General features: G+C 46.7%; 1 protein-coding gene and 1 long non-coding RNA gene across 6 annotated transcripts in view; both read left to right on the top strand.

Moving 5' to 3' along the window:
* flncb (filamin C, gamma b (actin binding protein 280)) overlaps positions 1-16,386 on the top strand; it is a 61,168-nt gene extending 44,782 nt beyond the window's left edge. The window contains exons 28-48 of one of the 3 annotated variants that reach the window (XM_064342514.1): positions 599-788; positions 1,071-1,094; positions 1,241-1,488; positions 1,737-1,829; positions 3,284-3,383; positions 3,745-3,885; positions 4,448-4,576; positions 4,807-4,980; positions 5,441-5,602; positions 6,288-6,491; positions 7,121-7,273; positions 7,783-7,905; positions 9,094-9,366; positions 10,795-11,064; positions 11,188-11,325; positions 11,434-11,549; positions 12,949-13,081; positions 13,553-13,729; positions 13,852-14,070; positions 14,675-14,884; positions 15,155-16,385. In XM_064342514.1, coding sequence (XP_064198584.1) covers positions 599-788; positions 1,071-1,094; positions 1,241-1,488; positions 1,737-1,829; positions 3,284-3,383; positions 3,745-3,885; positions 4,448-4,576; positions 4,807-4,980; positions 5,441-5,602; positions 6,288-6,491; positions 7,121-7,273; positions 7,783-7,905; positions 9,094-9,366; positions 10,795-11,064; positions 11,188-11,325; positions 11,434-11,549; positions 12,949-13,081; positions 13,553-13,729; positions 13,852-14,070; positions 14,675-14,884; positions 15,155-15,342 — 3,465 coding nt within the window. In that variant the 3' untranslated portion in view covers positions 15,343-16,385. Of the gene's footprint in view, positions 1-598; positions 789-1,070; positions 1,095-1,240; positions 1,489-1,736; positions 1,830-3,283; positions 3,384-3,744; positions 3,886-4,447; positions 4,577-4,806; positions 4,981-5,440; positions 5,603-6,287; positions 6,492-7,120; positions 7,274-7,782; positions 7,906-9,093; positions 9,367-10,794; positions 11,065-11,187; positions 11,326-11,433; positions 11,550-12,948; positions 13,082-13,552; positions 13,730-13,851; positions 14,071-14,674; positions 14,885-15,154 lie in introns of all 3 variants that reach the window. The other 2 variants (XM_064342515.1, XM_064342516.1) reach the window with 2 other exon arrangements.
* A 1,008-nt stretch (positions 16,387-17,394) lies between these two features.
* The window catches only part of LOC135258862 (uncharacterized), a 67,310-nt gene continuing 59,076 nt past the window's right edge, over positions 17,395-25,628 (top strand). Inside the window, exons 1-3 of one of the 3 annotated variants that reach the window (XR_010331112.1) lie at positions 17,395-17,692; positions 20,989-21,074; positions 21,217-21,411. This is a non-coding gene — a long non-coding RNA (uncharacterized LOC135258862). The remainder of the gene's footprint in view (positions 17,693-20,988; positions 21,075-21,216; positions 21,412-25,628) is intronic. The other 2 variants (XR_010331114.1, XR_010331113.1) reach the window with 2 other exon arrangements.

Genomic DNA, 25,628 nt, shown 5'->3' with positions numbered 1-25,628 from the left:
TGTTCCTCACTGAGTCTACGTGGACTGACTTTCATCAGGCTTGACTAATGGATCCATGTGGTTTGAAATAAACAACTAATCCAGAGAAAGTGCCGGTCTCTGAGCTAGCCATACTGAACACGGACAAATCTTGCACTTTTTCAAGGGAAAAAGCTCTTAACTATATTAGGCAAACGTCTCTTAACTACTAGCTGTATGACACTGACTGGCATTAATTGTGTACAAATGTATGAAGCCAGAATGACCTGTGGTTTAATGATTTAAATGCTTATTTAAATCATTGAAATGCTTAATACTGCAAGAAGCTATAAACACACATGGGCATACACACGTGCGCACACACACACACACACACACACACACGCACACACGCACACACACACACGCACACACACACACACGCGCACACACACGACGCACACACACACACACACACACACGCACACAGGCAAGCCAGACACACAACATCACACACACCAACACACAAACACGCACACGCACACACACACACACACACAAACACACACACACACGCACACACACACACACACGCACACAGCGAGCGCGTAACGACTCCTGAAGGTCTCTTCGCTCTCAGGATCCGGAGGGGAAGCCGAAGAAGGCCAACATCCGGGACAACCGAGACGGGACCTACACCGTGTCCTACGTGCCGGACATGACGGGACGCTACACCATCACCATCAAGTACGGGGGCGACGAGATCCCCTACTCCCCCTACCGAATCCATGCCCTGCCCACCGGGGACGCCAGCAAGTGCCTGGTCACAGGTGCGCCGGGTTCCGCTTCCTGCCAGGGTGGTTTACGTTCTCATACGGTGGGCTTTGGGTGCCTGGTGAAGGTCTATGCAGCCGAAACGTTGCGTTGTCAATTCAGTAAATTCTCGGGACCTTTTAGTTTCTTTTCTTTTTAGGAGTTTACCCTTTTTTATCGTGCACCTGAACCCAACCTTGAACCAGTCTTTCATTTGAATGTATATATGGTAGGCTTGGCCTTGGTTTTAAAACTGAAAGGTGAGGCTAACAAATCCTGTTCATTCTTTGTATTTGCAGTGTCTATCGGAGGTCACGGATTGGGTAAGTAGCTCCAAATTTTGCGACATTTGAAAACAATCTGAAATGTACACTGATATATGTAGTCGCTGATCATTAATGGTGATGTAAACCAGTAGATCTCTTTGCTATCTGGCTTTACCTGGTGTAACATTAATTATCGTTCACAGGTGCGGGTCTTGGCCCCACCATTCAGATCGGCGAAGAGACGGTCATAACCGTGGACGCGAAGGCTGCTGGGAAGGGCAAGGTGACCTGCAAGGTGTCGACCCCCGACGGGGGGGAGCTGGACGTGGACGTGGTGGAGAATTCCGACGGAACCTTCGACATCTACTACACGGCCCCCAAGCCGGGAAAATACGTCATCACCATCCGCTTCGGCGGAGAGCACATCCCAAACAGCCCCTTCCACGTTGTGGTGAGCTCCTTCCTGTCCCATTGCATCCTGGGTAGTCCTGCAGTCCATTGGGATGGATTTTGAAGGCAGAATAAAGCTGAGATTTTTTTCTGATTGAATGTGAATGTTGATAAATGATACGGTTATTTAGGGGAAAAACAGGGGGGATCAGATGTTAACAATGTGCAGCTTGTGTTGGTCGCTGCATGGTGTTGTGTGGATTCCGTATGTCGTCTTGAACTTGAACATGTGACTTACCTCCCTGCTAGGCATGTGACACCATTCCTATAGTCGAGGAACCATGTGACAAGCTGCAGTTACATCAGCCCTACGCTCCGTACCAGGGCTTCCCCCCTCACTGGGTATAAACCACCCCCCACCCCACCCACCCCCCCTCTATTTATACCGCAGCTACACTGACAATAAACCTTCATTTTCTTTTTTCCGCTGCCTTACCAACCATGCCCGCCTCTGGAGAGAGTCCATTTCATGCCAAGCCTCTTCTGTCTCCCTGCTGAACCCTCAGTACTGCCCTCTCCTTCCGCGCTCTCTGACTAAACTCTGGCCTAATTTCAATCACCCTTTAACCATTAAAACTAAGTTTTAACTCACAGTCAAATGTAGTTACTTTTTTGAATATGTAATTGGAAAAGTAGCTACATTTTTTGTATTTTTTCTTCTTTGTTTCTTGCTAACCAGTGAAGAATTGAATTTAAATTTTTAAGTCAAAGTTACAATTTGCCCTTATTTGAATCTTTAAACTTTCTGCTTTCATGAAAAATCACAGCAGTGGCAAAAAAGCAACCTGATGGAAAATCATTAGCCGATCCAAAAAATGTTCTCACATAAACAAGCCAGTCACACAGCCCAGCACGAATTCAATAAACACTGTCAGCCTCAGCTAAATATGAGTGTCAGTGCAGTATTGTTTCTGTGGTCTGTGCTCAGGGTGAGGGTACAGAGAGATCAAAGAGAGTGTACCTGCTTGTTTCATCCTACTCCTTCCCTCCTTGCCGGATTTTTCCATTTCACAAATCATCAATTCTCCTCCCTCGCTCGCTCATTCGATCTGTCACTCACCGTTTCATCTTTCAGTGCTTCCGTTTTACTGTTCTGTGAAATGTTGTACAACTCACCTTAACTAACCTTTGGGAAAAAAAAACAGAAAATCCAGTTTTTTTATAACTTATGCAACAGTACTCAATTGCAGAATGTTAGCATAATGTTAGCATAATGATGAAGGCTGGATGTGATGTGTAACGGAAACCTAACACTAATACTAAATATTTTCTGGACATCCATTCATTCATTCAGTATTATACTGATAATTGTACGTTTGTGATTTTATTACAATTATTACCATATTACAGTTATTTAATCCTTATTTAATTTGTAAGCGCTGGTGTGACAGAGTTTTTCAGAATGGCCAGTATTGTCATCTGGAGGAAGTTAATGGCTCTAGTTGTTACTAATCAGATGTCTGACAGCCATGGCTGTGTCATTGGCACATTGCTCTCTTTTGTTTTTTGCTGTTTATTCTGATCACTGTACTGTTCATATTTCCATTTTTTCTGTGCATGGATCAGTGTCTTGTGGGTTGTGGTATCCTTCTAGAAGTTCTGCTGCTTCTTGCAAATCCGGCCTACTCCTCCTGGACTTTCGCCTGTCCTCCTCCTTCAGGGCCCAGTGCCTCTGCTTAGGCCCTGTCTTACGTTCACCCCCTCACCCTGCTTCTGATGGATGGCTCCATAGCCAGATGCTAACTGTGCGTTTCCTTCCACCCCATTCCGCCCCCCCCCCCCCGCCCCCACCACAGGCCACGGAGGAGCCGGTCGTTCCCGTGGACACCATGGAGCCCATGCTCCGCCCCTTCAGCCTGGTCATACCCTTCACGGTGCAGCAGGGCGAGATCACAGGTGAGGCGGTGGTCAGGGAGGCCCCCCCGGGGGCCTGGAGGAGGAGGGGTGTGGAGCTGAGGAGAGATTCCCCCCATGAGCCTATTTTCTAACTGTTATACAGAACGCTCTGTCAAACAGTCCACCCCCTATAACCCTTAGCTCTCAACATGACCACAATTCAGGACAGGATAAAAAAAAACCCATCATGACTTTCTGAAACCCATCTGTAAAATTTTATTAGTAAGTTCCATTACTTGTAATGCCAAGGCAATGTCATTAGATCACAGTGTTGTACCCACGCACATACACTGTGTGGAGAGGGTTTGTTGAAGTGCCTCTGTCGCCAGTGATGTTAACCGCACGCTCGTGCGTTCGGCAGGCGAGGTTCGCATGCCTTCGGGAAAGACGGCCCGTCCTCACATCACGGACAACAAGGACGGGACAGTAACCGTAAAATACGCCCCCACAGAGAAGGGCTTGCACGAGATGGACATCAAGTATGAAGGCAACCACATTCCAGGTATGATACCACAGTGCACTGCAACCAAGCATGCTCATACTCCTACAGCTGTATACCAGGTACTGACCCATAATACTGACTCAACCACATACCATGTACAACCAATACTAACCCAACCTCATACCAGCTATAAGCAGTTCTAACCCAGAATACTAACCCAACCTCATACCAGGTGCCACTGTGACGAAAGTTTACTTTTCCAAACATATACCAAGGGTCCATCTAGAATACGCTGCGAATGAGCCTTTTCATTCTGTTTCAACCACTTGTCAACAATACGCTTTTGGCCGTACAGTGTGTACTTCTATTTATTTGAGTTTGAGAAGAGTGTTTACGATTGAGGCCTCTTGTGCACCATGAACACGGTGTTTATAAAAAAGAATGTAAGCAGAAGGAGGTTCTGTGCAACACAACTGACAGCATAGGCAGGCAGCCGTGTGCATTCCTGCTACGACTTTGCTCCTGTAGTCTTGAACAAAGAGATGTAACTGTTGCTATAATAATGTCGTCTACCGTAGCACAAGTTCCACGAGAATATTAATTGGGACTCTGGTTCGCGCAGGGAGCCCGCTGCAGTTCTACGTCGACGCCATCAACAGTCGTCACGTGACGGCGTACGGGGCCGGGCTGAGCCATGGCATGGTTAACAAGCCCGCTACCTTCACCATCGTCACCAAGGAGGCAGGAGAAGGTACCGTTCACTTCACCTGACTGCACACCGCAGCCCATCACTGGGTCAGATACACTGTAAATCTACATGTACGGGGATGATATTATATACGCTTACTACGTTACTTGACCTTGACCTTCCTCAACCAGATTTAGCCACAACACAATATTGTGTGTTGTGCGTTGTGTGGTGTCTCTAATAACATGAGCGTTTCTGTAAGTAGATGTGTTGGACTCTTCCCCCTCTCCCAGGTGGTCTGTCTCTGGCTGTGGAAGGTCCATCCAAGGCGGAGATCACCTGCAAGGACAACAAAGACGGCACCTGCACCGTCTCGTACCTGCCCACCGCACCTGGCGACTACAACATCATCGTCAAGTTCGACGATAAGCACATCCCAGGCAGCCCTTTCACCGCCAAGATCACAGGTACAGCGTCGCAGTTCTGCTCTTCACTCGCCAGGTTCACAGAGCCGCTCTGATTCCCCAGTCACTAAGCTCACAGACCAGAGCTCTGCAGGCAGTCTAATGTGCAGAGCTAGCATCTCAGCTTAGAGAATGTATGCCTGGAATCAGCTACTTTGCCATTTTCTTTGCAGCCTGCCATCAGTTCTTCACAATCTTTTTTAAAACTTTCCATGGACTTTCCTTGGATTAGTTGACCAGATTCATCGATAAGGTTTATTAGATTGTTAATGACTGAAGTATGATATCATTCTCTGCTGCTCATTAAAAATATGAGCAGGATCGGATCATGAGTGATGGAATATCAATGTCTGGAGTGCTTCTCCCATATCTGGAATCACCAAGAACAAAAAGCTTATGGCAACAGTGGGATTTTTCTCGTCACCTGTCTCTCTTCCACTCTTTCTCTGTCCTTTCCCTTCAGGTGATGACTCCATGAGGACCTCGCAGCTCAACGTCGGCACGGCGACAGACGTCTCTCTGAAGATCACAGAGACGGACCTGAGCTCGCTGGCAGCCAGCATAAGAGCCCCGTCAGGCAACGAGGAGCCGTGTCTGCTTAAGAGACTGCCCAACCGGCACATCGGTGAGCCACTCGTCAGGCCTGTTAGCCTCTTGTGTCTGCTTAAGAGACTGCCCAATCGGCACATCGGTGAGCCACTCGTCAGGCCTGTTAGCCTCTTGTGTCTGCTTAAGAGACTGCCCAACCGGCACATCGGTGAGCCACTCGTCATGCCTGTTAGCCTCTTGTGTCTGCTTAAGAGACTGCCCAATCGGCACATCGGTGAGCCACTTGTCAGGCCTGTTAGCCTCTTGTGTCTGCTTAAGAGACTGCCCAATCGGCACATCGGTGAGCCACTCATCAGGCCTGTTAGCCTCTGTGACAGTGAGGGTTCCAGACCAATGGGCCATCAACTCCTGACCAGTCAAGAGCGCTTGTTCTGGAACAAGGTTCCAGTTTCAGGGCACACAATATTTTGTAGATATTTTTTAGAAAACCACCTGGGGTAGAAAGCAAGAAAATATATGTTATATATTTAATTGGGCTATATATACAGTGTATATCCATTTTTTTGTCTTGTTAAGCTTAATTTAATTCATCATGCAATAGGTACACAAAAACGTGCCCATAAATAAACATGAGTAATGATAGAATTGCTCATATTTTTAGTCACATTTTGCCAATCTTTGGCTAAAAAATGCAAGTTTTTGTGGTCTTTAACACCTGTTCCTTTTCCCCTCCTCTGCCCCCTTGCCCTCCTCCTCCACAGGGATCTCCTTCACCCCCAAGGAGGTGGGCGAGCACGTGGTGAGCGTTAAAAAGCAGGGGAAGCACGTGACCAACAGCCCCTTCAAGATCATGGTGGGCCAGTCGGAGATCGGGGACGCCAGCCGGGTCAAGGTGTACGGGAAGGGCCTGGTGGAGGCGCACACCTTCGAGGTGGCCGAGTTCATCGTGGACACCAGGAGCGCAGGTGAGGTGGGCGGAGCCACGTTGAGGTTTGCCGTGAGGTCATCGCCGGTGTGGTGTCCATGTAACCACAGGCATTCGAGAGCTCAACGGGCGATTTCGCTTTACAGGGAATTAACTGCTGCTAAATTATGAAAACACGTTGTTCCGAGAGGGGAAAACTTTGTTAAAATTGACGTCAGGCCCAATTTCATTCCAATGAAGTGTGTGGCTTCGCTGAAAATACACGTTCATTTAGAGAAGCTAATAAGCCTGGAAAAAGACAGACACGCCGTCTTTCTTTTACCATGGTCACTTTACCTGCATCACACATCTGAGGTCTGAAAGAGATTTCAGGGTTATTAAGACAACAGCGTGTGCCTACAGGGAGATGTCACAATCATTAGGAAACACAATGTGCTTTCAGAGAGATGTCACAGTCATTAGGTAACACAATGTGTTGTCAGAGAGATGTCACGCTCATCGAGCAACGACATGCGTTTCACAATCAGACTCCAGGGACCTGAAACGACCGTGCGGGTTTATGGTGAGACCTCAAGGTCACTAGGCAGAGTCAGGCGTGTGCAGGGAGAGCCCAAATTATCACACGCAGACCTCCTGCGTTGCTCACTCCCAATTGTTCTGACTCTCCAGGCTACGGAGGTCTAGGCCTGTCGATCGAGGGTCCGAGCAAAGTGGACATAAACTGTGAGGACATGGAGGATGGGACGTGCAAGGTCACGTACTGCCCCACTGAACCCGGCACCTACATCATCAACATCAAGTTTGCCGACCAGCATGTTGCAGGTGAGTACAGTGCCACACGCTGGTACAGAGGGGCATTGCACCCCTTGCAAATTCTGAATAAATATTTAATGAGTGTTTGTGGTATGGCGTCTGAAATGCCAGAGGTGGTTTTATGTTGGTCTCAGGAAATAAAAAGAGAATGCAAGAAAATTGCTTTTTGGAAATTATGAATGTAAATAAGCCCCATTCTTTATGCAGGACTTTCAATTTTGTGTTCTTGTGTTCAGAACAGACTTTATTGGAAAGCATGATTATAGCCTCGTAATATTGCACTCACTGGATTTTCGTTTGTTTTATTGTATTCTTATTTGCATTTATTAAAGCTGTTAATTTTCACTTCACTGAAAAACAGTTACCATATGGAAGGAGGAATTAGCATGTCTGATATCGCTGGTGTTGCACACCCTTACTGAATGTACAGAGTGGATGTGGCCTTCCAGGCTTCCCCAGTGGAACAGATGGACGGTTAATGATGTGTTATACTTGATGGGTGATTTTCGAATCCCCAGGAAGTCCGTTCACGGTGAAGGTGACCGGAGAAGGAAGGATGAAGGAGAGCATCACCAGGAAGAGGCAGGCGCCCTCCATCGCCACCGTGGGGAGCACCTGCGACCTCAACCTCAAAATCCCAGGTGAGGATCCCAACAAGGTGCGGTCACAACCAGACCAGCGGTTAAAACCCTGAATGTGGTCACGCTATGCTGTCGTACACCCGTCAATCGGCTGTGGTTGGAATGTTCGGTGGGTCATTCCAACACAACGACATGCAGAGCAGCGATGGCTATGACATGTCAAAACACAAGGGGGCGCAACAAAACCCTCCCTGTGCTCCCTTTTCCTCCTCCTTCCTGTTGCTGTTTCCCGCTGCTCATTCCTCCTGCTCTCTCCATCTCACCCAGCTGTTTGAACACCTTGCTATTATTGGTCTCGGACACTCGTGTCCACCTAGAAGATATTTGGACACCTTGGTATTGTTGACTTCTGATGCTAAAAAGCAGCTAGCGCAGAAACAGGCCGAAGCGCTCATTAGCGGAGAACAGTTTGGGGTTTTTGGACAGACTTAGGGCAGCAAGGCAGCCATGTTTTGATCTTGTGATCCAGGAACCAAGCAGGAAACACCCCCCCCACTGGAGCCCCAGATCAATAGCAGGCCCCAGGGTTGTTTGGTCACAGCTCATTTGGTGTGACACACCACGGGGGGCTAAAAACACAGGTCCCGGACCCCTGCGGGGATTAGTACAATAAGACTCCGGTTTCACCCCTGACTCACGGTGCAGGAATAGCCTGCTGCCAGATGAAGCATCTTCTGTGAGGCCCATACATTCTGTACGGGGCTAAAGTTCTCTGGGAAATAAACAAGTTGTGGAATATCCAGGTTGCTTTTTCAGAAATATCCTGCATTTCTCAGTCAGGAAGGAAAAAAAAGAGCATGTTTAATCACTGTCACAATAGTACTGAACAGGAAGTTTTATCTTTTATTTATCTTTTTATTCCATAGTGGGCTTCAGTGATGGGAAAGTGAGGTTTCATGACCCCCAGTAATGGGTGGAGCTACAATGAGCTGTCAATCATTGACTTTTTGGAACCTTCTGGAAAAGATTTTTGCTCTTCACGGTAGAACACAATGATTGGATGAAATTAGCATGCCCTGCCAACTTTTGGTTTCATGTGACCGTACTCTCCCATCACCCCTTCCGCGCTTTTTAGGCCAAAGTTCTTTTCTTTTCCGTTTCACCTCCCTGAAGCTCCCTTTCGCGTGACCTCCTCTGTTCCTCCTCCCGTTCCTCCCGTTCCTCCTCCTCCTCCTCCGCCTCCCTCAGGGAACTGGTTCCAGATGGTGTCGGCCCAGGAGCGTCTGACGCGCACCTTCACGCGCAGCAGCCACACGTACACGCGCACGGAGCGCACGGAGATCAGCAAGACGCGCGGCGGCGAGACCAAGCGGGAGGTGCGCGTGGAGGAGAGCACGCAGGTTGGCGGGGGCGGCGGCGGCGGCAGCGGTGGCGGGGGCCCCTTCCGAAACGTCTTCGGAGACTTCCTGGGCCGGGAGAGCATGGGCACCTTCAGCACCTCAGTCCCGCCCAGACAAGAGGGTGCGTGATGGGGCCCCCCCTTGTGGCCCCTAGTGTGTGGAGCACGACCCCTTTTTTGGCTAACTCACGATCGCCTCTGGGTGGAGAAGGCGAGATGGTTGCCGTGCTGCTTACCTTTCAGTGTTTTGTATTTAACGCGGCTCTAAGCGTGTGTTCTGCATGGTTTGTGCATGCGTGTGGTCCCATGGCTCTTGGACAGCACCCACGTCAGTGCCAGCAAGCTCTGGAGAAAGTCCCACAAGCCCCCAGTGTCAGGAGCAGGATTTGTCATTGGACAACCTTTAAAGCAGGACCGTTCTGGAAAACATCTTGCAGGAAGAGACCGTGGATTTGCATGACTCCAAAACCAAATGCTGCGTGTTATTCAGGTCCGACGGTCCGGGGTAACTGTACCGTGGAGGACATCAGAAAGCATGTGACAGTTAGCGGACGCTCGTGCGCTCACCTTACAGGCATGCAAGGTGACCGCATTGGCATGCGTCATGTGACCTGTGCAAGATCACCTGACCTGCGATGCAGTACAGAGCCCCTTGCTCTCCTGCTTAACCCCAGTGTCAACGGACCACTGACCACACACGGTGTGTGTCACAGTCACAGTCACAGCTCAAAGTGTCCCAGGGTGCTGGCATGCAGACAATTCAGCTGCTTCTTCTTCGGGAGTGTCAGTTTTGTTGGTGGCTATCTCCATCGGTGTGAATTTGTGCAAAACTTTATTCCCTGTGAAATGGAAAAGAGCATGTTTATGTTTTGAAAAAGATGGAGACGTTTTCCCAAAGTGGAAAGTCCAGGGGTCAGAAAGTAAAAGTCCTGCCATGCATTCCTTCCACCCATAAACTCAGCTAGTTGATTTCAGTACTTAGGTCTGCCTCCTGGCTGAATCAAATCCAGATGATTGGAACAAAATACAGGGGAGGACTGAATTAATTTCTGAACCTGCATTTTTCACCGTTTACCTTTTCCTACTTGAGAAATAAGTGGTCTGCAAGGCAGGTGGAAACAGTTGATTCACTCAATTTTTCCAGCATCTTGACTGCATTAAAAAAAAAATCAACTGCTCTCACTTGATGATGATTAATGAGTATGTTGCTAATCAGGGGTTATCATGTGATAACACTTTACCAAAACAACAATTTAGCGAGCACCTATTCTGCGCACGTACAATGTACGAGCGACTGTTTTGATCACTCCCGAGGATATATTCATTGTGACTTTGTAGCTGTTGCGTACAGAAAAGTATGTTTCACATTAGACAGATCATTAGGAGGTGCAGTAGAGTTTGACAAGTGATCTGAGATCCCCGTCATGGTCTACTGCTCAAAGTTTTTTCCACACGCTAACCATTAAGGTTGAGCTGATGGAGATGTTGCCTTTGCTGGAGCGGGCCTCTCTTGCTAACGTGCTAAAGCCTGTAGCACGTGTGCCCCCCAGGTGAGACGGGCACACAGGAGATGACGGCCCAGGTGACCAGCCCGGGGGGCAAGACGGAGGACGCCGAGATCATCGAGGGGGAGGACAGCACCTACAGCGTCCGCTTCGTGCCCCAGGAGATGGGGCCCCACACCGTCAGCGTCAAGTACAGGGGCCAGCACGTGCCCGGGAGCCCCTTCCAGTTCACCGTGGGGCCCCTGGGAGAGGGCGGGGCCCACAAGGTCCGGGCCGGGGGCACCGGGCTGGACCGGGGAGTCGCCGGCGTTCCAGGTACGTGTCGATCGCGATTCCTCGGGACGCGATTTCTGGACTTTCTATCAGTTGCTGCTGTTGCTGTACCGAGGTGAGCCTCCAGGGGGCGGTGTGAGATGTGACTGCGCCTCTCTCACACAGCGGAGTTCAGTATCTGGACTCGCGAGGCGGGAGCAGGGGGTCTGTCTATCGCCGTGGAGGGGCCCAGCAAGGCGGAGATCTCCTTCGAGGACAGGAAGGACGGATCCTGCGGGGTCACCTACGTTGTTCAGGAGCCTGGTGAGGGCTCGTCCGCCTGTTCGCCATCTGCAGGACCACGCCCGTGACCACGCCCGTTACTCTTCCCTCAGAGAACACTGACAGGTCCACCTTTCTCTGTGTCTCCAGGTGATTACGAGGTGTCAATCAAGTTCAACGACGAGCACATCCCCGACAGCCCCTTCATCGTCCCCATCGCCACACTTTCGGACGACGCGCGACGGCTCACCGTCACCAGCCTCCAGGTGCGTCTAATAGCGCACGTAACTCACCTGTGCGCACCCCCGCACCTGCACCCCACACACACACACACACACACTCTAACCCCAAACCCCGCACTCCACACACAGCCTAACCCTCACACCCCACATGCACCCTAACCCTAACCCCGCACCCCACACACACCCGAAACCCCCACACCGCACATGCACCTTAACCCTTACCCCTGCACCTCATCCACACCCAAAACTCCACACCCCACACGTACCCTAACTCTAACCTATTCCCGGTGACTAAAGCTACAGGTATTGTCTGTGAACAGGTAGTGCATAAGCACAATATTGTACAGCTGAATGAGAGGCCTGGGCCTGTTTTAGAAGGTATCATGTGAGTGCTTAAATGCTATGGCTCCTGAGTAAAGGCCCTTTAAGGATCTGCTGACTGCAGGGGTCAGGAGGCCCCGTGCGGATATCGTGTGTGTGTGTGTGTGTGTGTGTGTGTGAGAGAGAGAGAGAGAGTGTGTGTGTGTGTGTGTGTGTGTCTGCCTTCCATGACACAGCCCTCTGGAGCTGCGGGGAGCTGGTCTGTGTGTGTCTGACTGCAGCCAAGTGGAATTTATCACACCCCCTCTCTCACACTCTCAAACACACGTAGACACACACACACACTTACACACGCACACACATTCATATACACTCACACGTACACACATAAATATGAACCTCGCGAGTCTGGCGGGTGGCATCATCTCTGAACTGAGTAGAAATATGAGCTGAGCAAAAAGACAGACCTGCCTTTCTTTTTCTGGCCTTCACTATCTCTCTCTCACACTCTTTCTCACTCTCTATTTCTCTCTCTCGCTCTGTCTCTCTGTCTTGCGCTCTCTCTCTGACCCATTTTGTTGCCATTCTTCTAACGATTGTGACTATTACTTTGATCATTATTATAGGCTATTCAACAAGTTTATAAGCTGATCTATGGCCAGTATTTTCATTTGAAATTTGTTGATACGTATCGATAATCATGGGGCGATGCTTGAAAGAGGCACCGATGCCAATACTAATTATCCGCTTTTCACAGTTTGTGTTTTTACACTTCCCTTGCTGTCAATATAGTTTGATCCGTTTCCCCATCCATTCTTCTCTGTCACATGAAAGATTTTTTTCTCTGTTTACAGAGAAACATTTCTTGTTTCCCTGGAGCATTTGTGACAGTTCCCTGTAAAAAAAAAAAAGCGCTATACAAAATAAATTGAATTGAACGGAACATGATGAAAGCCCCTTTTCACCTCTCACTGTAATGACTGTACTGTGACATCCTCTCTCCCTCTCCTCCTGATTCTCTCTCTCTCTCTCTCTCTCCCTCTCCTCCTGATTCTCTCTCTCTCTCTCTCTCTCCTTCCCCCAAACCTTTTTTGTTTTTTAGGAAAAGGTTCTGAAGGTGCACCAGGAAGCGTCCTTCGCCGTGCAGCTGAACGGCGCTCGGGGCGTGATCGACGCCAAGGTGCACACGCCCTCCGGCGCCGTGGAGGAGTGCTACGTCACCGAGCTGGACAGCGGTACGCTAATGCTGCTAGCCAATGAGAGAACAGCAATTTATCGCAATGGCGGCAGCTGACATATTTCCAACTAAATCATTTTCCTCATCCGGAAAACGGATTTACACTAATACATTACATTACATTACATTACAGTCATTTAGCAGACGCTCTTATCCAGAGCGACTTACACAACTTTCGACATTGCATTTACATTGTATCCAGTTATACAGCTGGATATATACTGAAGCAATTCATGTTAAGTACCTTGCTCAAGGGTACAACGGCAGTGTCCAACCTGGGAATTGAGCCTGCGACCTTTAAGTTACAAGACCAGTCCCTTACCCATTACACCACACTGCAGCCGAGACTAATAATTGCGGCAGGACTCACAGTGATATTGCAGGCAGGTCGTATAGGTGTGCTGTGTGTGAGCGACTCCCTCACTTCCTGTCTGACTGACCCCGTAACTCCGCCCCTTCCTGTCCGCAGACAAACACGCGATCCGCTTCATCCCGCGGGAGAACGGCGTTCACTCCATCGACGTCAAGTTCAACGGCTCCCACATCCCCGGCAGCCCCTTCAAGATCCGCGTGGGGGAGCCGGGGCAGGCGGGGGACCCGGGGATGGTGACCGCGTTCGGGCCCGGCCTGGAGGGAGGCACCACAGGTAGAACCCGGCCCGCTGCGCTCTAGCGCCCTCTGCTGTACGAGCTGACCTCCTGCGCGGTCAGGCCCGCAGAGAACGGGGCGGAGCGAAAATTCATCTTCCTTTTCTGCCCCCCCGAACAGGCGTGGCTTCGGAGTTCATCGTGAACACCTGCAACGCGGGTCCAGGGGCGCTGTCCGTCACCATCGACGGGCCGTCCAAGGTGAAGATGGACTGCATCGAGTGTCCCGAGGGGTACAAGGTGACGTACACGCCCATGGCCCCTGGCAGCTATCTCATCACCATTAAGTACGGGGGGCCCCAGCACATCGTGGGCAGCCCCTTCAAAGCCAAAGTCACAGGTGAGCGAGTCTCCCCTTACCACCCCACTCAATCCACAAAGCCCACCTCTTTATTTCACTACTTTTCAATTGCTTTTGTTTTAATTTGTTGCACAACGCATTGCAGGCTTGTGCACACAAAATGTGCTATACAGTATAATTAATTATTGATTGATTTATTGATTGATTGATTGAGTGTAAAACATATCATCCACAGCCTCCACACATTTGAAGTATTCATTGTTTTCAGTGTAAAATAAGTGCTGAAAAAATCAATGCAGAACTGCATACGGCACATGGCAGAACTGCACATGGTCTTCTCTGACCAGATTTGAAGATTGGGGTTCAGTGGAAAGCTTGGCACAGTTTTCTCTGTGTAGGTGAAAAACAGAACCATGGTGCCTAACCAGAGGAGTTACTCAATGCACTGCTCACACACCTGTACGAGTGATGGTGATGAACAGCCCTGCCCCCCAACTTGCACGGGGGGGGGGAGGCACCCCAAAATTTAACAGCCAGCCTGTTAGTAGTGCTCATGCGGCGGGTGTGGGGGTGCTGTGTCACCTGTGTGTGAAAGAGCAGGGGCTCTGGCGGTTGCGTTACCCTCCTTTGTCTCGTCCGTTAGGAGCGCGGCTGTCCGGGGGGCACAGCCTGCACGAAACCTCGTCCGTTCTCGTGGAAACCGTCACCAAGACGTCGTCCACCAGGGGCGGGGCCTTCGCCTCCCTGCCCAAGTTCTCCTCAGACGCCAGTAAGGTGGTGTCCCGGGGCACCGGCCTCTCCAAAGCCTTTGTGGGACAGAAGAACACCTTCACAGTAGACTGCAGTAAAGCAGGTGAGGCAACAGACACACGCACACACGCACACACATTCCTGCAACGCCTACATAGCACCAACCAAAGATGCGTTTCTGTGTGACGATGTACCTTTTGGGTCATGAAAGTCAGAAGTACAGTGATGTTTAAAACTTAGTGAACAAAGCATGCTGAACGCAGAGGGAGGGAGATGTCTCTGCTCATATAACCATCCTAAAGAGAAAGAGGTGACCACAGTTACCCCGGCTCTGCAGGTACAGCTCAGAAACGGTGTGTGTCTCCTCCTCCAGGGACAAACATGCTGATGGTGGGGGTCCACGGGCCCAAGACCCCGTGTGAGGAGGTGTACGTCAAGCACATGGGCAACAGGATGTACAACGTCACGTACACGGTGAAGGAGAAGGGCGACTACATCCTCATCGTCAAGTGGGGGGACGACAACGTGCCGGGCAGCCCTTACCACGTCACCGTACCCTAAAATCACCCCCGCCACCCCCCCGTCTCTCCCCCTCCTTTACCACAGACTGCACACCCTAATGGACCTAACACCTGGGGCGCACTAAGAATTGCAGACATTTATTTTTTTGATCTCTCTTGGAAAAAAGAAAAAAGACAAAATATTCTCTTCCAGTATCCAGTGCCAAATCTGCGTGTTAGCCTTAGAGCATGCTCGTAGCGAGAAAGAACAGCAGAGTTCCGTGCCAATCACTTTAATTGCACCTCACAGTCCTTTTTGTAAGGTCAGCCCCCTCCCAACATGGTTTTTTCTTTTGTGCTGGAATTTAAAAAAATATATTTTTTTGATTATAGACAACTGTACGATGAGGAAGGAAGGAGGATCCTTTTTTTATGCAGGTAAAGTCTCGCCTGTTTTCGGTGTACGTGTGAAGGAACTAACTGAATCAGCTGTGGCTTTTTTCACCTTGTTGCCTTTAGAATGAAAATTTGCAAAGTGCCTTTTTTAACTGTCAGATTACACACACACACACACATACAGGCATGCTCCCACACACAGACACACACACACACACACATGCTCTCTCACTCACGCACACCCACACACACAAACATGGGGAAAACTAGTGATCAACACCACTTCCAAAAGCTGTCAAGAGTCAAGAACGGACAAAAATAATTGGAATTTATTTATTTAGTTTTTTAATTACCTTTTCAGGACAGGACTTTTTCTTTATTTTTAATGGAAAAAGAAAATCAGAAAGCTCAGTAAAACAATCTCCATGATCAAAATGCTGAACATTGAGATTTCCTGTGTGATACTGTAACCCAGGGTTAAGTAACCTGATTGGTCAGGAGACTTTTGTAAAAAGACAGCAGTGGTTTCTTATGTGAATGTTAAAACAGACTTTGAAATTTAAAAGCAGTATTGAGTGACATTTTATAGTGTTTTTGTATGTATTAAAATGAAAAAATGTACTTGTTTGATATATTAACATGCTGTTTGGTAAGAATGTGCAGACATAATAAACTTTTAACTGCTAACTTGCCATGAAAAAAAAAATTGAACTGAGTTTTATTTGCAGAAAAATCTTTGTCACATTGTGTACAAATTATTTATGTAAAATATTATTGCAGTTGTATGTAGCCTGTTATTACACACCAGGTGCAGTAGCTTGAACTTTCAGTCACATTTTGCATTACTGGAAAGTATAATGGCATCATTAGCATTTCTCCTGGAATCTCGGCCTGGGCCTTTCTGTGTGGAGTTTGCTCTCCGCGTGTCCGCGTATCCCCCCGGGTACTCTGGTTTTTACTCTAGAATTTAGAGGTTAAAATACTATATATTGTATGCTATATGCTTGTGGATGATCTGTGCTGAAATTTGCTTGCTTTCGCCCTACCTGTCACCCTCCCCCTCCCTCTCCCCCCCCCCCCCCCCCCCCCCCCCTGCAGCCACCCACTGTTGCTATCCACTAGCTACCACTGTCAGCAGCAGGTCAGGAAGATTGTAGAAAATAACTACATTATCAATCTAGTTTACTAATTCATTGATTGAGGTCCATTGATTGCAGTTTTTGTCAAATACTTTACCCACATCAACATGTTAAATGCGTCCTACAATTACACATCCCACATGTATTATTAAACATTAAGCCTACTCCTTATTTATAAGCGTACTGAATGATAAATATATTTTGAGAATGTATTTAAATGCTCACCGATATAGGGATCAATTCCTACATTGAACATGCCCTCTACGATGAAGTCAAAGCTCTTTTCACTGTCCTTGGAAATATTCTCTCTGACAAGTGAGTTCTTCCAAGGCCCCCAATGTTGTTTTAGAACAACAACTTTTTAGCTACAAATGCCTCAATAATGTCTCTAGTTGGGGCATAAAAAAATGATGTTGTCCTTTCATGAAAGCCTAACAAACTATACACCATTATAAACGTAATTTCATTGGCTAAAATGTTTTTCAGACATCACTATAGTAGCTCGCCATTGGCTGGCTGAATACTGGGCAAAACTTATACTGTCCAGGTGAGCCATTTCCGGTACGGTGGGGCCTATTGGCTATACTAAGCTTGGCCAGTACTAAACAGCGAATGAGTAGGTGGGCTCATTTTTTATTTCCGGTCTATACAAACCGGAAATAATACTACTTCCGGCGTGTATGTCGTAATGGCGAAACGGACACCAATGATAATGCCTCGGTAAAATGCTAACTGAACAATTGACATTCTATCGAGTTTTCATGTTTTTGGGACTTGAGATTGCTGTGGATTCCGTTCACCTGGACCCTTGCTGTGATAGAGATACCGACTTCACCCTGGTTTGACTCCACTGCAGATTCCCAAAGCGCACAGAAGGTGAGGACCTCAAAAGCTTGTTTGCAAAATCACATCACAAAATAAGGAACCGTTGTCGTGAAAATAAACTGGCATCGTAAAATGGTTTATAAAGATAGAATCGCGAGTTTTAACATTTTCAAATTTGCCTTTTGAATAGTGCTGAAGAGGGCCTATTGCACTCTTACCAGCTGGTTGCAATTAATAGGTTGTTCAGTGCAAGTGATTTGCGTCAGTGCGAAAGTCTGTGGATTTGAAGAATTCTTCGAAAACGCGGCGTGTTTGTTACAGGAGTTGGGGTTTAAAGTTATGCAGTTCTGTTTCACTGTTTCTTTCCCGATTGTAATGGTACAATCGTTGGGATGGCAGGTATGCCATCCCGCCAAATTACGCCTTGTATGGTTTACAGAGCGGTGAGAGCTCACACTAAGCATGCTGGGTAGATTCACTTAAAACACAACACGTGTTTCAGTATGATGTTTACTGCCACTCGTACTACATTGGTTAATGATTCTCGGCCGGTATAAAGTTTGTGTTTTTCCTCCCTTTATCACGCAATCTGAAACCAAAAGCAATACCAAGATACTATATAAATGTGTTGTATATGGATTGGAATAGAAATCAGGAAATGTGTATTTGTGTGCACACATGCAAAGATGCGCATTTATAAAATTCCTGCCAACACATGCGTACGTGTACATTGACAGGTTACGCACACACGCACACACCAACAGTGATCACTGGACTGAGTGAAAAGCAGTAGCTCCTTAACAGCGTTGATGAAGATGAAGATGGAGATTGCAAACCAATCTCAGGGGAGACGTTATAGTCTCTGCCTCAGCGCAGCGCTCGCGGATAAATCTCGGATTTACGGATCTTATCGAAGCAAGATGGGAGGCGGAGGCAGAGGCAGGCGCAGGAAATTCGAGAGGCCACTTTTGGCTGTACGCTGTGAGTGAGAGAGAGAGAGGGTGGAGGAAGGACTGCAAATGTAAAATCAGTGTTTGTAGAACTGCACAAGCAGTGAGTCATCTGCCTGTGTGGCTGCAGTTGTGTGGACCCTTCCCAGGGGCTGCAGTTTGAGTGCTGGCTGTAAGAGGGCCCAGAAGAAGCTGTACAAAAGGATGCACTGATACATGGTGATATGAAAAATCAGCTCGGTGATATGAAGTATTATTTCATGAACAACGTGGAATTGAAGCTTGTGGAACGGATTGGGTGACACACTGCACAGATTCAAACGCATTGAAACTAAGGGCAGCCGTGGCTCTCGTGCAGAGGGCAGAGACAGGAAACGGACACAATTGTTGTCAGCTGCAGAACGCAAACTTTAGCCTATTTCTTTTGTAGCAGGCTGTCCGGTCTCGCCTGAGCAAAGTGAAGAGGCCTTTTATATTCTCTGCACATGAAAGTTTCCTGCTGTGTGGATGTCAGATATAACCGCTCACAGGAGCCACTTTGAACCAGGTCCAGCCAGCCTTCGTACCGAAGCATGTTTTGAAGATTTCATTTGCAATTTAATGCCCGGCCCGCTGCAAGCTTATTATCCTGCTCCCAGAGCCAACTGCTTGACATTGATCGTGAAATTGATCTGACTCAAGGGTGAGATAAAATATTACAAGCGAGGAAGAGGAAGTATGCTGCCATGATTGTTAATTGAAATGAGCAAAAAGGCAATCAGGATTAATGGATATTAAATAAATGTAATTTGAATGTAAATTGTAACTGTCTGCGGCCGCATTTTTCACAAATGTGTAATAGGATTTAACGAATCCCCTTTTCATTATTGTACTGCATTTTGGGGACGTAGGTTGGTGTTGATTCCAGAATTTATGAGCAGCTAAGATTTTTGTTCAGAGTGTAAACTGTTTCTGCTCTCCCCCCTGATCTTTATGGGTCTGATGCAGTCAACAAAGCAAGGACTTACTGGGCTTATCTGACCTGTCTCTTGATTTATGCATATACGTCCTGCGCTGTGCAAAATCTTCTGGAGGTTAATCCCACTGATGTCTGCAATTTCCCTTTTCCAATTTTTCTCTCAGTCATTTTAAAACATCCAGCTCCCAACTCCCAGAGCAAACAGAACACACCAACTGCCACACAACTGTCCGGTACTCACAAACCATTTGGACACCAGTCGTACTGAATTGTATGCTACTCTGTAAAGTGTCTTTGTGACAGTTCTCTGTAAAAAGCGCTATACAAAAAATTGTATTAAAAAATTGAATGGAAGATGTTAACCACAGTGTTAAATACGGTATACACATTTAGCAAAGGGTAAATTAGCACAGTGTGACCTACACAGAAGACTATTTACCATGAAGCAAAACACAAAAAAAATGATCAAAGCCATATGAGAATTTCTGTACAATTCAAATAAAACTCTGGGTGTATTAATATTATTAGAAACTTGTCATTGTGAAATCTGAGAAAGAATAACCCTCGGATATTTTTTTTGCCCAATTTGATTTTTGTATGTAAAGTGATTCATGACAAGATGATTTTTCATTGTAGCCCTGGGGAACAGAATTGTGGCTGTTAAATTATGCATCTTCTTTTTCTCGAGGTGTCAATATAATGTAATGGATTCTGTCAGGCACTCCAAGTCTGACTCATGCAAAAAAGTGAAGACAGGCTCATTTACATAAGACAGGCACATTAGCAGGGTTTAATTATAAAAAAATCACTAGAAAATCAGAAATACTTACGTATGATGTATAAAATTGCCAGTTTTGTTATGTCTCAAGATGCTGTGTTTGTGATTCAGAGTAACAGTTCGGAGAAGATTTAATTTAAGCTAGATACAAATTTCACAAAAATGGAACTCAATTCAGCGTGATGGACTTGGACCATGTAAATTGAAAATATGTGTGCTTGGATGCCCAAGACAATATGTATGCAAAGTTTCAGGCCCATATACCTTACAGTAGATTTATTTTTTTATGATTATTAAATTTGGCAGCTATATTGGATTTTGTGGACACATATGGCTTTTTTTCAGGTGTGTTTTGATGGCCATGATGGCCAGAAGAAGAAGAAGAAAGAAAAAAAAAAGAGCAATAATTTATTTATGCTGCTTTGGCTGTATGGACAGAAAAAGATTTAAAAAAAATATATCAGACATATTTCATAAAGTCAGCTTTTTTCTTGTCCACTCCATATTTTATTTTTTTACTACAATGTGATTTGATGAACATAAAAAATTAGGTGTGTGTGTGTGTGTGTGTGTGTGTGTTTACTACAGGCCACATGATTATTCGCACACCTTGCTAAAGTTCAGAGTTACCATGTTGTCTCTGGTCTCTTTCCTGCCTCAGGACCTGAAGCCCAGGAGCAGCCCACGGTGATGCCCCTCAAAAGCATCTGCTGACCCCCCACCCCCCGCCCCCCCCGGAATGTTTCGGTGGGTGCTGCCCCTGGTTGGACATATGATCCTTCTGATCACAATTTAAAAAATCTTCCGCTAGAGAAAACCATGGAGTAAAAAAAAATTAATAAAATCCCGCAAGTGTTAAATATTTCCTAATAAGTGTGAACCGCCGTAGGTTCATCAACAGAGCGTTCGTGATTCTCCCTTCCCGTCAGAAGTGAGCGGTGGAGTTAAATCACTGGAACCAAGCCCAGCGAGCCCGGAAAATCGCACAGCGAGGGTGGTGGGGGTGGGGGCAGTAGGGTTGGCGAAGTCTGACCCAAACCCATTAGTGCCGCTCGCTCAATCTGCCGGGCGAGATGCGCACACGGTAAGCAGAGCGCGTGCCGTACCGGCCCTCCCTCCCGTCGCGCGATCATCGCGGCTATTTTCCGTCTTAAGTTTTACCTCTAAGACAATTTAAAATGCGATTGCTATTTGCGATGTCTTCGGTTGCAATTTAAGTAATTACACGGACGGAAGGTAGGAAGAGCACATCTAGCCTACCGAGAAAGTGATTTCTGCTCAACCTCGCGGACGTGTGCGGCACACTCAGGAGACAGACCTGGATGTGTGAGAACGTATTCCTCGCAGGAGGCGTGATGTTGTTTGTCTATTTTCAGCCACACGCAGTCGTGTGATTGCTTGGTTCAAAGTACCTGCTAATTCACAGGCACTGAAATATAATTAGACTCATAACAGGAGTGCAAATGTCTCTAAAGTTATGATGTGGAAACATTTGCAGAACATGCCGTTTTTTTTCCTCCAATGTAGACTGTGAAACTGATATTTTGACCCAAAAACAGTGTACACATCAACTCTACTCCCAGGTAGGATGTTGCTTTTATTAAAACTGTTTCATAAACACTTACATTACAGTTCCACGATGAACATCAAAAACGCTTTAGTAATCACTGAGCAAATTATTTTAAAAGGGCTGTGATAATAAATTATACTAAATTAAACTGACAGTGAAGCTGCGTTTCACAGAAACTAGTATGTGCCCTTGATTTATTTAATAAAAAGTGAATTTAGGTGCGAATATATTTTATATTGGCTATGACTTTAGTGGCAGTGGTCTTTGTCGGATTGTGACACAGTAGTGTACGCAAGATTCGAAGCAACATAGGCTGATATTTTACATTTTATATGGATTACTAAAGCTGTCTTTTACCTGATCTTGCTCATCTAGAATTATTTCAGTCTCTTTACTCGATGCGATATTCAGGGTTGTGAAAAGGGTGCGGTGCTGTACTGCATGGGAGTGTTCACCTGTGGGCCATTTCCATATGGCTTCCGGGCCCATAGAACTGCAACCATCTACAACAGATCACATGCAGCCGTAGCTCTATGCGACTATTTAAATCAGTGCGCGTGTACGGTACCAATGGTGTCTTTAGATGTGCGCTAAGCTGCCAATGCGCTTTGTGTAGGACATCAAAAAGCGATGCACTGCTGCCATTTTTAGCTCTGCTTCTAATTTATATGGAAACAGTGCATCTCTGTAACCATCAAAGCATTCAAGGATCCCTTCCCTAATTATCATAAAATGTCAACACACAAGCACAGTTATAATGGGAAAGCTGGCGAAAAATTCCTTCAACATCAGCTCAAATTCAAGACACTACCGGAAAATCTGAAGCGGTAGTAATATGAAGAAAAAAAAACATAACCGAATATCCAAAAAGGACTAAAAATGCCAGAAGAAAAGTCAGTCGGTGTATAGATCATTACAGATGCCGCATGCGCCACTTAGTGTGCTGTCACACGGAACAATGCCCAATTCATTCCCCTACAGCACTCTGCGCTAACTGCAGTGCCTATCTTTCACCGCTAGGTGGAAGCGGATGCAAGCATTTGTTTGATTCGAAACGGCCCGGAGGACGGTCGTATCACCGAACAAGCAGTTTATGGTTGCAAAAGCGAACATTAAAAAAAATGCTACTTTAATTGCTATCTACTGTAACAATGAGCAAGCACTGACTACATCCCCACCAGCTGGGTATTGTAATGAGACATAGCACTTGTTTTAGTGCTTGGTCAGAGCTATTTAAAAAAAGCCCAAAAACAAAAAGACAGGGAGGCATTGACGCTTTAATGTGAGGTTGTACGTGTCGTCACCGTATTAATAGCCGGCCTATGCTATGCCGCGACACTAGCTATTATTGAACAGCAAAGCTTTTATTCTGGAAAGAGCCGGGCCTATAATTAGGTGCTCATTTTCTCTTGATGCGTGACTTGGCATGCAGCCGGTGATTAACGGGGCCCTGCTTCCTCCTTCGGACCATCTGGGTGAGGGTCTGTGCGCTAAACCGGCCGACTCCGGCCCGCCTCTCCCCCGACAGACCGAACGAGTCTTCCGCACAGCTATGGCGAAGGCATCTCTCTCATACAGCAAAACAAGGTCTGATCGCGTGTATCCAATAACAACGTGTCCATAGGGGGTCAACCATCACCGCAGCGTTTCAACTGTTTCGAGCACCCGGAAAGGAAATGTAATTGCTCTGGCAGCTGACCTTTATTAAAACATTAATAAATGTATTATTAGGCTAAATTGATAGCGGGTAATTAATACCATTCAGAGCGAAGGGGGAGGGGTGGGGATGGGGGGGGAGTTAGTGTGGATAAAAATAGTCCTCCTATTTATACAACCCAGATTCTAATCCAGGAGAGATGACACATTGCCCCCAGCCTATTAGAGTGCTTTTCTCTGTGAATAACTCACCCTGCCAACCTCTCTCAACCTCCCTCTCTCTCTCACTCTCTCCCCCCCCTCTTTCTCTCTCTCACACACACACACACTCTCTCTCTTTCCCTCTCTCTCTCTTTGTCCTTTCATCCCCCATAACCTAGAACCAGCGCAGTTTGCACTCCCTCCCCTTCCAGCTCCTGAACCCTCGTCTGACTGCTGAAGAATGAGCGGGACTGGGGGACCCAGGCCAGGCCCAGCTGGGCAGATAAAGAATATGCTTAAGAAAACCAGGGCTCTGTGGAGCCCGCGCACATAGGCACATCTGTCCATTCATTCAGATGCACAGGCAGAGGGCACAAGGATTCGTATAGGGTGTCTGCATGTCGCTGGCAAAACCCTGGCAGCCGTTTGAAAGAGACTCTTGTCACATTTCGCCAAGTTAGCACCCAGTTCTATGAGCTCATAACGGTGTTGCTATGACGCCGACTGCCCAGTTTACTCAAAAGCTGAAAGGACGTACATACACTAAATTTATTACACAAAACATATGTATTTTTCTTGTTTGTTTAAAAACCAAACAATGCTTAGACTTCATACTCCTGACGTGTTTGCCCTGAATTCTTGAGGTCAGTAGCAATAGCAACCGTAAACATCATCAGACAGTGGCTATTTTTAAGCCACTGTGAATATTTTAATAAATGTGTCCCTTAGAGTCGAATGGAGCCCGCTGCTTGCAAAACAGCTGAAATGTAATGTGTTGACATTCTGTTCCACATGGCATTTACCTTTCTTATTGCTCCTGTTGCCTTCAATCCCAAACTCAAGATTGTGTATTGTCCGACTTTCAACGCTGATGTTTTCATTCAGTTTGCCATTCAAACGGCTAAATGTTAAACTGAAATGAGAAACTACACAGTAAAATGTCCAGTGTTAATTCAACTCTAACAGAGTGCATATGAGTACAACTGCAACCAAATGGACTCTTAGTGTTGATTTAACACTGAACATGTATCTGTAGAGCTTGCTATTGTTCTACATCGGCTTTTGAAAGTTGACTGCAGAGTCACAAATGGGAAAGGAGTCATTGATTTATGTAAAGTTAACCCTGTAGCACTTGAGACTAGAGCAACCCCTTACTGGAAAATAATTCAACCGTGAACTACATATAATTCCTGTGATCTTTCTAAAAGACAACAGGGCAGTGCTACAGAATATACAGTAGATCCGTGTACACCTGTCATTCATGAAACATTAATCTTTTAGTGATTCGGATAGACAATGAATAATGAACCATTTAGCCTGCTTTGTAAGCTACAGAAATCATGAATACAGATCTTAATATTAAACAGCCTGAATTCAAACATATCCCCCCCCCCCCCACATCTTGATATTTAAAATATTCATGACTTTTTCCTCCATTACGTATTTCACCAAATGCTTCTAAACCAAATCAAGCTAATGCAGCATGCAGATTTATTTATTTATTTCTCGTGTCAGGTGGAATGGGTATGCGAGAGGAGAATAATCTGATCTGTTTTCAAGACACACCACAGGCAACGGCAAGACAAATGGACCAAATAAAGCAGGCCTGATGGAATAAATAAACGGAGAAATGATTTCGCCAGGCACCGTAAAGACACGGCGGTGATAAAACGGGAGACAGCGGGTCCCGCAAAACGAAAATTACAAGAGCGTAAATTTAATGCTAGAACCTCCAGTTTATCAATACGATCTCGCCACCTTACGGAAGTCGTGACCCTGGACATTCTATTTCCCTTTGGTGGCGTCAACATTTTTGATCTCTGGACTTGAGTCCAATCATTCAAGTGCCTTTATAGTTGGCTCACGGTATCCTT

This window comes from Anguilla rostrata, chromosome 7, assembly GCF_018555375.3.
Source record: "Anguilla rostrata isolate EN2019 chromosome 7, ASM1855537v3, whole genome shotgun sequence".
In the NCBI taxonomy this organism is placed as follows: domain Eukaryota; kingdom Metazoa; phylum Chordata; class Actinopteri; order Anguilliformes; family Anguillidae; genus Anguilla; species Anguilla rostrata.
The sequence above is the reverse complement of the archived record's forward strand: the minus strand, read 5'-3'. Positions and strand labels throughout refer to the sequence as shown.